The sequence below is a fragment of the Drosophila santomea genome, chromosome X (assembly GCF_016746245.2).
Source record: "Drosophila santomea strain STO CAGO 1482 chromosome X, Prin_Dsan_1.1, whole genome shotgun sequence".
Classification (NCBI taxonomy): domain Eukaryota; kingdom Metazoa; phylum Arthropoda; class Insecta; order Diptera; family Drosophilidae; genus Drosophila; species Drosophila santomea.
The window spans coordinates 2044479-2061288 of NC_053021.2; the positions used below are offsets into that span (position 1 = coordinate 2044479).

The 16810-nt window shown below is 44.7% G+C and overlaps 2 protein-coding genes across 3 annotated transcripts; both read left to right on the forward strand.

Moving 5' to 3' along the window:
• Nucleotides 1–2807: 2807 nt before the first annotated feature.
• LOC120456599 (sushi, von Willebrand factor type A, EGF and pentraxin domain-containing protein 1) lies at nt 2808–13780 on the forward strand. The gene is made up of 15 exons (XM_039643508.1): nt 2808–2957; nt 4213–4841; nt 8321–8583; nt 9197–9671; nt 9735–9887; nt 9953–10102; nt 10186–10362; nt 10488–10783; nt 10845–11253; nt 11312–11491; nt 11568–11694; nt 11768–11880; nt 11948–12301; nt 12370–12894; nt 13048–13780. The coding sequence occupies exons 2-15, from the start codon at nt 4685–4687 to the stop codon at nt 13179–13181; spliced, it is 3513 nt and encodes a 1170-aa protein (XP_039499442.1). The 5' UTR covers nt 2808–2957; nt 4213–4684; the 3' UTR covers nt 13182–13780.
• Nucleotides 13781–13913: 133 nt separating this feature from the next.
• LOC120456969 (fibrous sheath CABYR-binding protein) lies at nt 13914–16568 on the forward strand. 2 transcript variants are annotated; one of them, XM_039644115.2, is made up of 6 exons: nt 13914–14114; nt 14173–14276; nt 14334–14405; nt 14457–15718; nt 15790–15976; nt 16066–16568. In XM_039644115.2, exons 1-6 carry the CDS (start codon nt 14024–14026, stop codon nt 16447–16449), a joined length of 2100 nt encoding a protein of 699 aa, XP_039500049.1. In that variant the 5' UTR covers nt 13914–14023; the 3' UTR covers nt 16450–16568. The 2 variants fall into 2 exon arrangements, with proteins under 2 accessions (XP_039500049.1, XP_039500050.1); XM_039644116.1 differs by having other exon boundaries at nt 13982–14114; nt 14173–14280.
• Nucleotides 16569–16810: the final 242 nt, after the last annotated feature.

Consider the following 16810-nt stretch of genomic DNA (forward strand, 5'->3'; position numbering starts at 1 on the left):
ATAGGTATTTATATCATAAAAGTAAGGAAACAGCTTTGTTAGTTTACAAGAATATGTTCTTGTATTATAGTATTTATGTTTGTGGATAATGTTCAAGATCCCAATGCATTGCAATTATTTTAATTTTTATTATAGTCGCTTACAAATTTACTATGTATGTACAACATCTTAACCAAATTGATCATAGTATTTAGAGCTTTCTTTCGTATTAGCAAATGTATCTTGTAGATTAATTTCACATCACACTATAAACTCGCCATTTAACTGGATTTGCATATAGTATCTTAACCGATATTCGCAAGCTTATCTATACTAAGCTTTTTATTACTTTAGATGGTTCAGTAATAAAAAGCTCGTGTTCAAGTTGGCAAGACGACTAAGCCAAGACGTTGGGTTTAAAATGGGCAGTAGTTTTGCTATTGCTGGCCACTCTTTTGTTAGCCCTCGATTTCAAGAGCGTTGAATTGCTTTGCAGTTGTCTTTGCATTTAGCAGTTAATCCAGTTATATCATACATGGGTAAAAATGTTAAATAATATTTGCCAACTGAAGCATTGCAATGCTGGCTCAAAAGACCATAAACTGACGTCAGCTGGGAAAAAAGGGGGACTGTTTTCACGATGAAGATGATGATGATGATGATGACGACAAAGCCTGGTCAACGGACCAATGCACCTTTGCGAAATGTTGCGGAATCATTAATTGTTTATCATGCGCAATGATGGATTGAGAATGAAAAATGTTACGATGACAAATGGACATATATGTTTTTTAAAATCCCGCTTCCCACAAAAAGCTGAGAAAAGCCCCATTTTGACTTCCCTTTGCCGCTAGTTAAACCATAATCTGCCGTTTGGTTTATTGATTTTTATTGGCTGTCTGCAAAGTTGCAGACATTTAGTTGCCAAAATAACACTTGTCATTGCGGTATATTGAACTTGGAATTAGGACAGCTATAGAAATAAAATCCGAAAGTCCGTTCATCACCAATTTACTTGCACAATTTGTCACAGTTTGCGACTTAGAACGATCGGCAGTGCCAATTATTGGTATTAAACAGAACGCGGCTCTTTTTGTGATCCAGTTTTAGTACGGGTTTTTAAGTCCTACTTCTTTCATTAACTTGTACACTCGGCTTGGGTTACTTTGCTGGGAACCAACTAGCCAGCAAAAGCAAAGTGCAGAAAACAAGGAATCCGACCCTCGTTTGAATTTAAAATTACATATCTCTCTTTATAATGATAGTTTTTTTTAATAGAATTTTAAACTCTTTTTAATACCAAATATTTTATGTAGTTTTAGAGCCAAGAAGCTAGTATCATAAGCAGTATCTGTGCAATTCATTTAAGCCAACCAATTTTTATGATCAAAAAGGGAGACAAGATTAATTAGTAAACTCTTGTTGATGCTAAAAGAAAGACTGTTTCTGATTTTGGTCACGCGCCTTTGCGCCCCCGCTAATTGCAAAATTTAGACAAATTTTTATAGCTGCGCCATTTTGGCGACATATGTACATGTATATCAATCTATCCAAATACGGACTTTCTATAAATATATATTGAACATGAGCAGTGTTCTTTTAAAAGAACACAATGTTCCAAGCCAAGCCATCGGATACATATGTATGTGATATATGTATATTCCTGAAGAAAGGTGCGGTGAGCATCTGGTAATGTAGTTATATTGTAATAATTAGCCACCGCGTTTTCCTTGATGGATCGGATAAACTTCCGCAGAGGGCAGTGGTGGCAGTGGCAGTATGGAACACTTGGATCGACTCTCGAATTGTGTAAAGCTCTGCGATTGCGCATATTGTGTTTCGCGTTGCGTCGCCAACAACGCCACAATGCAAAGACCAAAGACCATAGACAGACAACCAAGCGACCAGCGAAAACCCACCGAACTACCGTCCGCCATTCGTCGAGCGGTAAATAAGGGTACTACACTGCTAGAAAAGCTGCTAAGCTGTCACATTCAAAACTAATGAAGTATGTAGTGCTTTTGAACAAAATTCTGGGCAGTGTTAATTACACAAACAACGAAATATTTGAGGTATTTTATGTAGAAGAATATATGTATATAAAAATATCTAGATACAAGCAATTAAATCACTTTCGACACACAGAACCGGTTGAGTAGCTCTAATAAACTGTAAAGGTCGCTTTCGGATCGCAGTGATAAGAAAAGTGTGGGAGAACCTCAAAGTTTCTTAAGTTGTTCTCCAGCTGCATACTTTCGCTGAAAATGTGAAATGGTTGTGGAAAATCTTAACAGTTTTGGGAAAATCTAGAAAATTGGCCGTTTGTCAAGTGTAAGAGACGATCGGTCAGCCAAGCAAACAACCAACCACCACCTACCAATGAAACTCTTGTTGGTGACGCTGCACAATGGGCCATATTTTGCATTTTTGGTCAGCGTAATAAATGGTTAAAAGCTCTATAACTTTGGAGACATGGGGAATACCGACCGTATTGTGAAAAATTCGACATCTAAATAGGACTATTAGGAAAATAAGTCATACGCGTAAATGGAAAAGTGCTCGCTTTTGCTCCATGGTGCGTTGGTTCCATTGGCGCGTCGTCGCTGCACATGCGCAGTACCTCGCGCAGCGCAGCGCAGTTCATATCATATCACATCGCATCGGATCGCATCGTGTCGAGTCGTGTCGTGTCGTGTTGGTTCGGTTCGGGGTTTGGTTCGGTTCGTGAGGGGTTCGGCTCGGTTCGGATGGGGTCGGCTTGGTACAGAGTGGCAAGATACAGTATGGAGTGCGGTTCGTTGCGAACTTTGGTGGGACACTAAAACCAGTTATAAGCCAACTTTCATTCCAAGCAGACGTGCTGGGAGTTTCGCATCGGAAAGCGGCGGTTTTTTGTTTCGCCGTTGCAGCAGCAGCAGCGTTAACTCGTGCAAATGCAGCCAGGTCGCCCAAAACGAGAAATAAGTTCACGTTCATAGGTAGCCATTAATTTTTCCCATTTTTCCTCGGCAATCCAATTCAGCCGCAGAAACCAAGCCGCGCTCTTTTTTGCCTTTTTCTTTCCAACTTTATTTACCTTATTTTGTTTTTTTTTTTTTCCAATTTTTTCCTGTGTGTGGTTACTGTTTTGTATATATTTTTGTTTTAGTGCTTTTCATAGTGTTTCTTTTATTTATGTTTTTTTTTTTTTTTTTGTGTGTGAACTGGTCAGAGATTCAGTGAGTTTGCTTACAGCTCCCACCCAGAGCAGACAGAATAAAATGGAAAAAAAAATGAAAAAAACACGGCTAAATCCGGTCATATTGAATCATGCTCAGATATGAATGTTAGCAGTTCACGATTTATACGTACGTATGGTACATACATACTATATATGCAAATAAAATCGGGAATTTATTTGATCGACTGTTGTGATTGTGATAATGTGTGTGTGTGTGCCCCAATATTTCTAGTTCTCCATCAAGCGAAAAACCGTGTACTTTCACACACGCTTTAAATTAGCACCAACCAAAATCGAATTAGAGTGCCCAAGCCGAAACTTTCCCAATTCTCCACCAGAGGCCATCCACAGTAGCCGATAATTAGTGAAAGATATAAATATAAATATATATATGTGTATATAAGATAGTCGCTTGGCTCTCAGACGAAAGTTGTACCGGATGGTACCCAGTTTCAAGTTTTCAGATCCATATCCCCGGGGCAAAGTGAAACCAAGTCCCCAATGGGTTCTGTGTGTTTCAGAGTAGCATTGTAGTAGTATGTAGTTGCAACCTTGAAAGCAATACCAAAACACCACACTCGCCCTCAGGCGATTTCATTTGTTTCTCTTTTATCCATACTATACCATACCATACTATACCATACTATAATATACATATACATATATTTCATCGAATGTCTGTAGCTGGTAGCTGGTATTCTTTCGAATACCCATGGCTTAGCCGGGCAGCCCCCAAAAAGGGAAGCCATTTAAAGTTTACTTTTACTTTTTCAATCGAAGCAATCGAATGGAACTGACTCGCTCAGACAGCCAGACAGACTGTAGATATATATATCTTATTATCTAGTCATACATATATGTATGTATATATGTATATGGCTTGCAAGGTATGGGAACTTAGGAAAGCGGTTGAATTGGACAGGTGAGGGTGATGAAGTCAATGGCCGACAACGAATACTATGTGATTATCACGATTATTACAATGCGCATGGGTTTTTTTTCTTTTAATGCAGTATCCACAATACCCAGTACCCAGTATGCACATAATATACATAAAACATCATAATTAGCCAGTGGAAATTCAGTGTGAATGCAAAGTGAAACCTTAATGAACGCATCACGATCGCTCACGCCATCTATGTGTTATGTTTATGTGTAAATCTTACAACTACGACCAAAAAAAAAAAACAAAAAAACACGAGATATATACATATATATGACTAATCGACAAGTGTGTGCATAAATTAATCGCTGCTGATGCCGCAACAACAACAGCAACAGCAACAACAACAACTGAAACAACAAAGCTAATGCTATATAGCCAAAGCTAATGCTAATCGGCAGCCAACGGCATCGGGCATTATAATCATCAGCTTCAGTTTCAGCTACAGCTTCAGTTTCAACTTCAACTTCAGCAGCGACTTTTGCAGCATCCCGGGCATAATTAACACACCTGCCACTTGCCACTTGCCACCAGCAGATACAATGTTTTGCTGCAACATACTGTTGCACGGATATATAGCCGTGGCCACATCCATATCCACATTACAACGGGCCACAAAAAGAGCCATGACACCTCCAAATGCAGTGGCCCTCATTATGCTGCTACTGTTGGCACTGTGCGCCGTTGGAAATGGCCAAAGTAAGTACATCCATCCTATGGTATTGACCCCAATCTAAATACGAGTACACTCGTAATATATAGTATAGCCACACATGCACTCCATTTTCCAATTATCACCTCTAAATGGGGTCAGCGCGGTGAGAATTTCTCAAGTCGTTTGTTCAACTCATTCTTTGTGCCCATGGGAAAGCAATGGATGCAGCTTCAACTTGATTATAAATTGGCTGGACGCAGCCAAGTAATTTATTAGTTTGTTTTGGGGAAATTTACAGAAAATTTACAGACAAATCTGAGTTTTAAATAGCTGGAAATGGTGCCACATTGTTCAGCATCCTTATCTTGCAAACTGAGTAGCAAAGTTTTATAGTAAATAAATTCATAAAGAAGGAGGTATTGAAGTACACGTCGTAAAATATTTACTGCCTTTTCTTGATATCAGTAACAAAGTCTGAATAGCCAAATAGTTCTGACCATATTCCAAGTCCAGTAGTATCACTATACGAAATCCATAATAATGATCTTGCAGTTGATGGGGTGATTTCAATTAGAGTTTGGGAAGAGACATCCAAATTACTGTAAGACATAAATTGCCTTATGGCCTGTTTCTTCTGTTTCTGTTTCTGTTGCTGTTGTTGGTTGTTTGTTTGCCTCGGCGGCAAGTAAATGGGGCTAACTCTTTTGGGTCAAGTGGAGGGAGGGGCAAGAAGAAATGGACAGCCAGCTGGAGTGAAGCAGTGAAAGTTTCAGAGACGCAGTGCTTCGAAAGACTGAAAAACACTCAAAGACACGGAGACTCAAAGACTCAAACACTGAAAGGCTAAAAGACTGAAAGACTGAAAGACGGAAAGACGGAAAGACTGAAAGACTCAGTGGTTGAACGACTTCTGCGACAATGTGTTTGAGTTGAGCCTTTAACTTGGCTTGGAGGAAGCCACTTGAAGCCACTTTGCTTGTGACATTCTTGTTTCAAAAGTTTCACAAGTTCACGTCGTGCAATACGTGATTGCGTTTGTACATTTCACCGTTTGTAAATTAACTAGACAACAGTTACAGGTATCCATCCAACCACATACTCTTATATATTTAGGTATTGCGCCCACCTACGTGAGCTAAATACCAATTTTCCTTGGCGATTTGCGTTTGATTACCATCGCCAACCGCGATGTTGTCACATCGGCAATATGGGGCACCTTTCTAATACCGGCACAATAACCAAATATCGACAAAAAAGCTGTTTGCTGCCCAAGGAGTCATTTTCAGTCATTTCAAATGGCTTTCAATCGCTCACTTTTTTGCGCATAACTACTTGTCAGCGCTGAAGAAAAAGTCCTAAATTATATACATACTTTTTTATTCGTTTGCCTAAGGATAATTTATTGCCTGATTTCGAAACAATTTCTCGTTGAGGTCTTTGAACGCGTATTGCCCTTTAACTTAAGTTTTTCTGAAGGTCAGCTATGAATCGCAGACCAAAAAACATGGTTAAATACGCAACTTTCGGACCCACGTACAGTGGGAGTGTTCAGGACTTTTTCTGTTAAAAAATAAATAAATAAAGTGTATGTATAACTTTTCATTGCCTATCAGATCTAAACATAAGTAAATGCGGTTTAGTATGAAAAACTTAACTTTTATAGTTGCTTCTTGTTATTTTGAACACATTTATCCCACTGTGCGTGGCTTGTAGCATGTCTATAAAAGTTTCAGGCAACCTCCCAGGGTTCTGCCATTAAATAAAAATTGTCAAAAACCTGGTTTCCTTCTTTTCGGTTGCCCGATCCACGCCCTTTCATTCGGAGGAAGGTGGATGGATGGATGGGGGGATGGTTGGGAGTGTGTAGGAAGATCATTGACTTCAGTAAAACCGGATGAATGCGATTCAAAACTCATAACAATAACGGCTCTTTGGCGGTTGGGAAAAAATAACATCATCGAGTTCAGCGAGCGCAGCTGTTACCATTACCATTTTTTTTTCTTTCTACCTTTGCGAAAACTCAAGACTGACTGGCATCAACAGCTGCAGTCGAAAAAGAAATAACAAATTGACGGCCTAGTCTCCTTCAGCCAATTTCGATCTAAGAAGCCTACGTATGCAAAAAAAAAGTCGAAGATCTACTATTTTCAATTCGATTTAGTCAGGTTACGAGCGCACTTGGGTGTTATTTTGGCCAAAATATGAGCCTGCAAGTGGGTGGATCATTGAAATACACATAAATGCTGTTGAATTCACGTGGTCTGGGCATCTCTTTGGGAGATTAGGTTCGCAAAAGAGTCGAGAAATACAGAAAAGTGGTAACTGGGCCACTCAAACCGCACTTTGCATTTCGTAACGCCGCTTTTGTTTGCCTCGCAAAAGCGGCGTTCCCCTTGGAAACAAGACAAAACAGCTTGGCCAACATGCCCTTTAACTTGGCCAAAAACATGTTTGCAAAACCGTTTCGCGCTCTTTTCCACATTGTCCCCTAATTGCCGCTTCATTCTTAATGAAATTACTCAGGCCCAACGAAATATATATATATATATATCTATATGTATATGCAAAAAATAACTATGTAGCCTTTTTGTGTTGTTTTTTTTTTTGCTAATTTAGTGGGCAAGAAACAATTGTGGGAGCATTGGAATTTGGTGGGCTTTTGCATATTTATCATGGGAATAGGAAAAATACTTTTCACAAGTTTTTGGCTCAAAGTGTTCGTTTATAAAATTACAATTTACTTAAATTGGTCACGGGATTCAGATGGTGAAACAAAGCTGAGAGGCTGAGAGCTACGAAAAGTAGAAAATACCCACGCAAAGTAAAAAAAAAACACAAAGATACACGACTTTTGGCGTCCTACTATATAAGGAATCGTTTAGCAAACTCCCAACTGAGTCGACTTAACTGGTTTACTTTTTGTGGCTCTTGGTGCTTCAGATACCTATTTGCACACCTCTATTTTTATATTTTATATATATTTGAATTTCGCTTCTATAGGAAATATTCCTGCTTAATAAAGCTAGTCGATATATGTTACATGTCTTCAGACAGAAAGTTTAATCAAACGCAAGGCTCATGTAAAAATGTTACATTATTTGTTGTGAGCTAGATTTATGTGGTTGTTTGAACAAAAGATTAAAATAACTAATTGTGGATTTGTATCCCTTTATTTTTGGGGAATTTTCACACATTTGCTTGGCTTGTAAATACGAAAATACCCAATTCTGAACACCCATTCAAATCGTAAGAATTTTCCCCGATAAATATGAAATGCACAGCAATTAGCACTTTCCAAAATGAATAAAAATCTGTGGCGAATCTGAGGCCATTAAAAAGCGCTTTCTGGCTACATTTAATTGAGCCAGTTTCTTGAATAAAAAAACTCGCTTTCGTCAAGCGGCGAGTGTTGTAGATATACGAGATTTAAGGCTTTCGTCTTACATAAATATATATAGGTATATATATCATACAAATAAGTATCAGTATCTTGTGTCTGATGTTTTTTTAACTTTTTTTTCAGTCTGCGGTCCGCCGGCGGTGCCGCTGAATGCCAAGGTGCGAACCATCACCGTTGACTCGCAGATCGCGGAGGCGCACTACGAGTGCGACGCTGGCTACGAGCTCTTCGGGCCATCGGCGGTCAAGTGTGACCGGCGGACGGGCTGGGAGCGGGAGCTGCCCTTCTGCGGGGTGAACGTGGCGTACCGCAAGCCGGTCAACCAGAGCTCCTACACACGGAGCGGTCCTGCCAGCTATGCGAACGATGGCAAGCCGGGCAATAAGGTGAGTTGGCCACATCCTTTGAAATACACGGGGAAAAACTGCAGAGTAGATGCAGACTTTGATGCTCAACCTTATTTGATTGATTTACTGCAAAATATATTAATAGTTCGATGTGTAAACTATTATTAACAACAATTTGTTTGTTTTGCTCGTCATGTTGTTTTCAGTTCCATTCGATGCTTTTTCATAAGAAAAGTCAAAGTTCAAGGTGTTCAGGTGTCAAATTTAGTTTTGCATTAATCGCATGGAAATTATACATTCAGTTTGCTAGTTGTGCAGTTTGCTTTTTTATGTGCCATTTTAACAACCGAACTGGCTTCGGATTAAAAAAAATAAGAATTTTAACTGTCAGACTTAGGCAAAATATAATGATGTATTTGCATCTCAAAAATTTGATTTAAAACAAGTTTGTTTTCATTTTTATACAATATCAACATAAATTTATAAAAATAGAATAGTAACCTATTTAAATTGATAATGGTTACTTCATAGGAAGTTTTCATATGTATATGCAACTAACTAGAAATATTACTCATCCGCCATGTGGGTCAAGTAGAAAGTGTCCATCTTGAGTTTGGTATGAAATAAAGTTCTTTCCTCTCCTCCTACCTAGAATCCCGATGGCCAGGAGTGCTCCGAGACGCAGAAGGAGCCATCGCCGTGGTGGCGCGTCGACCTCCTCACCCCTCAGGCGGTGCACGTGGTGCGGATAACGACGCGCGGCTGCTGCGGCCACCAGCCACTGCAGGATCTGGAGATCCGGGTGGGCAACAGCAGTGCGGATCTGCAGCGTAATCCGTTGTGCGCCTGGTACCCGGGCACCCTCGACGAGGGCGTGGTGAAGACATTCACCTGTGCGCGCCCGCTGGTCGGTCAGTATGTGGCCATTCAGCTGGTGGGCGTGGAGGGCAGCCTCAGTCTGTGCGAGGTGGAGACGTTCACCAACGACGAGTTCTCCGTGGACCGATGCCTGAGTCCGAAGATCGGTGTGGAGACCGTGGTAACGACATTCTCGAAAACCTGCTACGACTTTCATATCACAAAAGGAGAAAGCTTCGACAAGGCGCAAACCATTTGCAAGCAGACTGGTAAGTTTGGCCATCTATGCTATGCCCATGGTGTGGCATTAATGAATTCCTCTATAATGATAGGTGGCGACTTGGTACACGACTTTCGTGGCGCCACCAGCTCGTACATCTTGTCCGAGCTGGAGCGCCGGAAGAGCGAACTGAAGCCGCAGCTCGTGTGGATTGGCGCCCAAAAGGAGCCGGGCATCACATCGCGCACCTGGAAATGGGTGAACGGTAAGGCTGGCTATTACTACTACTATCACATACAATTATTTCATCACACATATCTGCACTTTCAGGCGATGTGGTGCAAAAGCCAACCTGGGGCAAGGATCAACCAAATAACTACAATGGCGAACAGAACTGCGTGGTCCTAGATGGCGGTCGCAATTGGCTGTGGAACGATGTGGGCTGCAATCTGGACTATCTGCACTTCATCTGCCAGCACTGTAGGTCTTGCCATTGCGAATAGTCAGTGTCATCGGGGTTTCATCAACTCGTCTTTGTTTGTCTCTTTGCCTTCTTCCGGCAGCTCCATTGTCGTGCGGCTCGCCGGATGCCCAGCAAAACACCACTGTCATGGGCAAAAAGTTCACTCTGGGCGAGAAGATCCAGTACACCTGTCCCAAGGGCCACTCGCTGCTCGGTCAGACGGAACGGGAGTGCAGACTCGATGGCACTTGGAGTGGCTCCTCGCCGAACTGCAAATGTAAGCGATATTGTGCAACCTCTTCCACTGCACCATTATGCTGGAACATTATGGCAAATGGGGTCGCCTGCGAAATGTAATTAAATCCAATCAACATTTAACTAAGAATTATTAATCTTCCGCAGATGTGGACTGCGGCAGTCTGCCGGAGCTGAAATTTGGCTCCATTCACATGTCCGAGGAGCGGACGAGCTTCGGCGTGGTGGCCACGTACAGTTGCCACGAGAACTACACGCTGATCGGCAATGAGAATCGCACGTGCGCCGTGGACGGCTGGAGTGGCAAGCAGCCGGAGTGTCTGGTGGACTGGTGTCCGGATCCGCAGCCCATTGCCGGTGGCAATGTGCGATTCAATGACAAGAGGGCCGGTTCCACGGCCACGTATGTCTGTGAGCCGGGCTATGTGCTAGTTGGCGAGGCGGTACGTGTTGGAAACATCCACTTTTGGACACCAACTATTATCAATTAACTTCTTTCAAAAGATCATCTCGTGCGGATTGGGTGGCGAGTGGTCCAGCAAGACGCCCTCGTGCAGATTCGTAGATTGCGGTGCACCGGCGCGACCAAATCGTGGCATTGCCATACTGCTGAACGGCACCACCACCGTCAACTCGGTGGTCAAGTACGAGTGCGACGAGGATCACTGGCTGGATGGGCAGTCGGAGCTGTATTGCACCCGGGATGGCAAGTGGTCCGGTGAGGCGCCCGTCTGCGAGCTGGTCACTTGCGAGACGCCAGCGGTGCCGTCTGGTTCCTTTGTCATCGGCTACGACTACAATGTCCACTCGAAGATCCAGTACAACTGCGATCCCGGTCACATCATGCACGGCACACCGGTGCTCGAGTGCCTGGACACCGGGGAATGGAGTGCCGATGCGCCCTACTGCGAATGTAAGTTAAGAACAAGTTTTTTTTTATTTATTGCATATAATACTTTATTCCGCTACAGACATCGACTGCGGCACAATCCTGCCCATTCCCTATGGCAGCCACAAGTACGCGACAAATACCACCTATGTGGGTTCCGAGGTGGTCTTCAGTTGCTCCCAATCCCACAAGCTGAGTGGCGTCCTCAAGCGCACGTGCCTCGAATCCGCCGTCTGGAGCGATGCGTCGCCCAAGTGCGAGGGTGAGTATACAAATACATAGTAGATACCCCTCATGGTTGCAGTTTGCTCACGGTTGCGGTCTTCCATCTTCCACAGAGATCCGCTGTCCGGAACCGAAACTGGCGGCGCATAGTCTGCTCTCCGTCACCGGGAATGATCGCATGTATGGCAGAACACTGATCCGCACCTCCGAATCGGCGCAGAACACAGCTCAGACCTACAAGTAATTGATAGAATCCAGCATTGGTGGTGCCCCTTCTAATTCCGTTTCATCATCTTTCAACTTTCCTCTGCAGGATTGGAGCTCTGGCCAAGTACCGCTGCGAACGGGGCTACAAGATGGTGGGTGAGGCACTGGCCACCTGCACGGATAGCGGACAGTGGAGCGGCAGCATTCCGGAATGTGTGTGTAAGTACTACATAGACTTGCTTAGAAATCAGTTTATGCTATTTACTTGATATACAATCCATTGCAGATGTGGAGTGCGGTGCGCCGGAGAGCATTGGCAATGGCAAGGTGGTCCTGGCCACAAATGCCACCTACTACGGCGCCGCTGTCCTCTACGAGTGCAATGTGAACTTCAAGCTGAACGGCGTATCCCGTCGCCTGTGCACGGAGCACGGTAACTGGAGCCACGAGGCGCCCGAATGCGTGGAGGTGGTCTGCGATACGCCCAACATCAGTGAGAATCTAATTGTGGAGGCGGGTCCACGGGCTGTGGGTGCCGTGGCCACCTTCAAGTGCGCCAAGGGCAGGATCATGATGGGAAATGAGACGCGCGTGTGCCAGAAAAACGGCAAATGGACGGGAAAGAGTCCCACCTGCAGACGTAAGTCATTCACATCTCCACCAATATCTAAATGTGTTCATACCCACATATATCAATCTCATTTTCAGCCGTCGACTGCGGCCGTCCGCTGGCCATCGAGAATGGCCGGGTTATTGTGGTCAACGATTCCACGTTGTACGGCGGCTCGGCGGAGTACCACTGCATACCGAACTACAACCGGGTTGGTCAGTACCTGCGCAAGTGCACCGAGGATGGAGCGTGGAGCGGCAAGCAGCCGCGTTGCGAACTGGCCACGGCGGAGGGTCAGGAGACTTCGGAGCTGGGCACGGGCGTGGGCATTGGGGCCACCGTGATCGTCGCCCTGCTGGTGATCTTCGGCTTGATATTCCTCTATCGCAATAAGGCGAGACCCGTGAAGAACACGGAGAATGTGCAGGCGGCGGAGACCAAGGATGAGCGCAATGCCGCCGTTATGTCGTACTCTACGCTGGAGGCGAACAACCGGATGCACATGGACAACAATCCGTCGGCGACGTTCAACACGTTCCACGGCGGAGCCGGCGGACGGAACAATGGCGGCGGTAATCCGGATGCCAACAGCAATGGCGAAAGACTGAACAACAATCGTTCGGGTAAGTGGTATGCGAATTATAAAGAATATTGAATAAAGATTTTATGATGATGCCTATGGTCATTGACCTAGGGTCAACTACATATGATGGCATTCAGCCTATTAAATATTTAACAAAAGTTAGTATAATTACATCAATATCATTGCTTTACAGAAAACATTTACGATCAAATACCAAACGAGCAATTCTACGACGCTCCCTACGAGATGCGCACCAATGATGAGGTCTACGAACCGGAACCGGTGGCCAGTAATGTCATCACCATCAATGGCATATCCGTGAGATAGAGATAGAGATACAAATGAATCTTTGTATCTTTGTGTTGATATCATCCTGAAGGAGGCACCGGATGACAGAATTAATTGACGAACGTTTAACGTTAGTTTTGTGTGTTAATAACTGTACATATTAATTGTTTAAGGGAGGTCTTGAGTTACTCGTAGTTCGCCTAAATCTAAAACATGCTCACCCTATGTACACTGTGCACCCCACCCCCACATGTACACTGTAGCCCCTTCGTATGATTTAGGTCTATTCATATACCGCATAATCTATTATTATTATTATTATTATTATTATTATAATTATTATAGATATTATACATATGTATTTAACATGTCCAAATCGATGTACCTACTATGCAGTCCATGTACTGAAATCGTGACTTGTCGCGTAGGAATTTTGGATCACGAGCCGAAAGATATTCGCTCCATATTCATACTCGTATTTTTTTGTTTGTGTTAAAAAATGTTAAATTATTTTAACTATTGTAGTGAGAGGAGTGAAACAATTTTTTTGTTATGCAATGTGTAAGAACTCGCCAATGTGTGTAATGTAAAAAGCGTTAATTTTACGTACAATTAAACGATTGTGGTTGACTAATTTATTTACGATTATCAAGTATATTTCAATTCGCTGCAAAAAAAAAACACAAAAAAAAAACCGGCAAAGAGTGGTAAGTGTATAGGGGGCGGTAGAAAATGAGGGGCTTCTTGTTTAATCAATAGTTCATGGAACATTCCGTTTCGGTTTGGCATCCCAAAGAAAAGCGTACAAATATTCATACAAAATTCCGAAAAAATTCCAAAACTCGTTTTTCGTTTGTTCAATTTTTTTTTCTTTTGGCTAAATGGCAAAGAAGGGGGCACAACAACAACTGCAGGCTGACATCCAGACGGACGAGGATCTGGAGCGTTTCATGGAGCGACCAGGACTCTTGGGTTTGTCAGCAGCTCTACTTTTTTAGCTACAGAAATTCTAGACATAATACGCCCCCAGTTTTGGATGTTTACTCGGAATGGTGTGGTCCTTGCCAGGGACTGGTGGGATCCTTGCGAAAAATCAAGCTGGAAATTGGCGGCGACAATCTGCATCTGGCCATTGTGGGTTAAGTACTATACGTTTTCATCTTCAGCTGCCTAACTGATTTTGATACCTAGTGCAAATCGGATACTATCTCGTGCCTAAAACGATTCAATAAGCGGAGTGAGCCCACCTGGCTTTTTGTGACCGTAAGTCTATATAAATATCACTAAATTGTGAAACTTATGTGATATTTGTAGGGCGGCAGGGCGGTTAATCTAATGTTCGGCTCGGATGTGCCCAAGCTTGTGGCGGTGCTGATCAAAGAGCTGGAGAAGACCACGCAGAAGGCATCACGTCAGGTCAGCTACAGACTGGACGAACTGCAGCCGATTGAGGTGGAGCAGCAGCGCATCAAGATGGAGGCCATCGAGCGGGCCGAGAAGGCGGAGCGTGAGATCAAGCACAAGAAGCAGATGGACTACCTCACCCAAGTGACGGACTCCATCATGGAGAATCTGCCCGATATCGGCGTGACGATCTTTGGGCCGCAGGTCAATCGCGATATGTTCAAGAAGCTAACCGAACCAGCCGAGGCGCTGAAGATGCAGTGCAAGGATCGCCGCATCATCCAGGTGAGCAACGATCAGTTCGAGATTGTGAACTTTGCGTGCAAGAATCCGCTGCCGCCGGATGTGATCGAGCAACTGGACGGCAAGGAGCTGCTGATGTGCTTCTGGAAGATTGACGAGAGCATCGGCACCGTGCCCAACGTCCTCATGGCCTATGCCAATGAGCTGACCAAGGAGAGAGTGGCGCCGCCCAACGATGATATACCCGAGGAGCATGTGATACCGCCGCTGATCACAACCATGAAACTGAAAATCGAGGTGGAGCTGAAGGAGGGCGAGACCTGGGTGGAGGAGATTAGCTCCGAGGAGGAGGCGCGCCTGCAACATGCCAAGAGCAAGGCCAAAAGCAAGTCGATCATCCACGAGGAGGCGCATCTGGCCGAGGAGGAAGCAGCCGATCTGGATGCCGAGGAGGAGGCCAGCGAGGAGGAGACAGCCATGCCGGAGCCAGGTGGCGATGCCATGGGCGGCATGCCATCTATGCCCGGTTTCGAGATAGAACTGGATGCCGCTGATGAGGCGGGCGAGGATGAGGAGGAGGTGCAGGAGGTGAAGGAGGTGAAGGAGGAGGAGCCACCGAAGCCGCTAACTCGCACCAAGACAGTGAAAATGCCACCGATTTGGGTGCCCAACAGCCGGCGCACCCATGCCGCCCTCATCTACGTGTTCTTCCGCAGTCAGACGTCTTCATTCCTGCCGCCGGATCCCAAACCGGATCCGCCGCACATCATCATGGCCTTCGACGCGTCCAAGCGCAAGGAGATCATGCATGTGATCGATCGACACAAGGACGATGTGCCGCTGTACGGATTCTTCTCCAGCGCCGAACCGGATGAGGCCGAACTCATTGCCAGCTCAACAGATAAGTACGAGAGCAGTCCTCACGCACCGTACGTATTCTGGCCGGGATTACCCCATGCACTTTACTTCAATTTCAATCCCATTTCATGCCCAACTGCAGGTCCGACAAGATCGTGCTGAAGGTGAACAAGGTGCAGTCGAATATGATGTTATCCCTGGTGTCGTACGGTCCCAGCTATGTGAGTCCCAATGTGATTGTCGGCAAGGACGAGGCGCACAAGTTCTTCCCGGAGGACTACAAGCCCCAGGAGGAGGTCGTCGTCGAGGTTGAAAAGAAAAAGAAGAAGGTACGTTCTATACTTACCAATTCGCGTGAATTCGCAGTTAAATACTCAATATTAAATTTAATATTTGCTTGATTGTTTATTTATTGCAGAGCAAGCGGGCCACCGAAATCACCCAGGAAGTGGAGACAGCGGCAGCAGCTGCAGCGGCGGCTCATCCTCCGGAGCCACCTGCTCCAGTCGAAGCCGAAGCTCCCGTCGCTGAAGCTCCCGCTGGCGACGAAGGAGCTGCCGCACCAGCAGCTGGAGAAGCTCCGCCAACCGGAGAGGCCGCACCAGCCGCTGAGCCAGCCGCTGAAGGAACCGCGCCGGAGGCACCACCACCGGCACCAGCTGGGGAAGCTCCTGCACCGGAAGTGGCGCCACCCGAGGCGCCCAAGGAGGAGGCACCTGCCGCCGAAGCACCAGCGGAACCGGTGGCAGAAGCTCCTGCTCCTGCTGCTGCCGATCCTGCACCAGAGCCAGCAGCCGAGTAGCTAGCGTGATAAGCGATCAAATGTATTTTCTGGCTAATCAAAATTTTACAGTGTATGCGCCAAATTGCCCAGTTGTTAAATTGTTAAAGTTTCCAATTTAATATAAAACATAAAAAGTGTTCCTCGCATAAATTTTCTAGTAATCCCTGTGATCCAGGGATTATAACTGAACCCGTAAAAGCAGAAAAACTACTCAGCCAACAATTCACAAATAAATATGCCATGTTACCCAGTAACAATCTCTTAATTGATCGAGTCGCATGAAAAGTAAAAGTGGGCGGCGTTGGTGTTGGGTGGTAAATTCAGTGCCAAAAAATAAACCGGACAAATGGGAAAAATCATTTCACTTGCAATACAAATG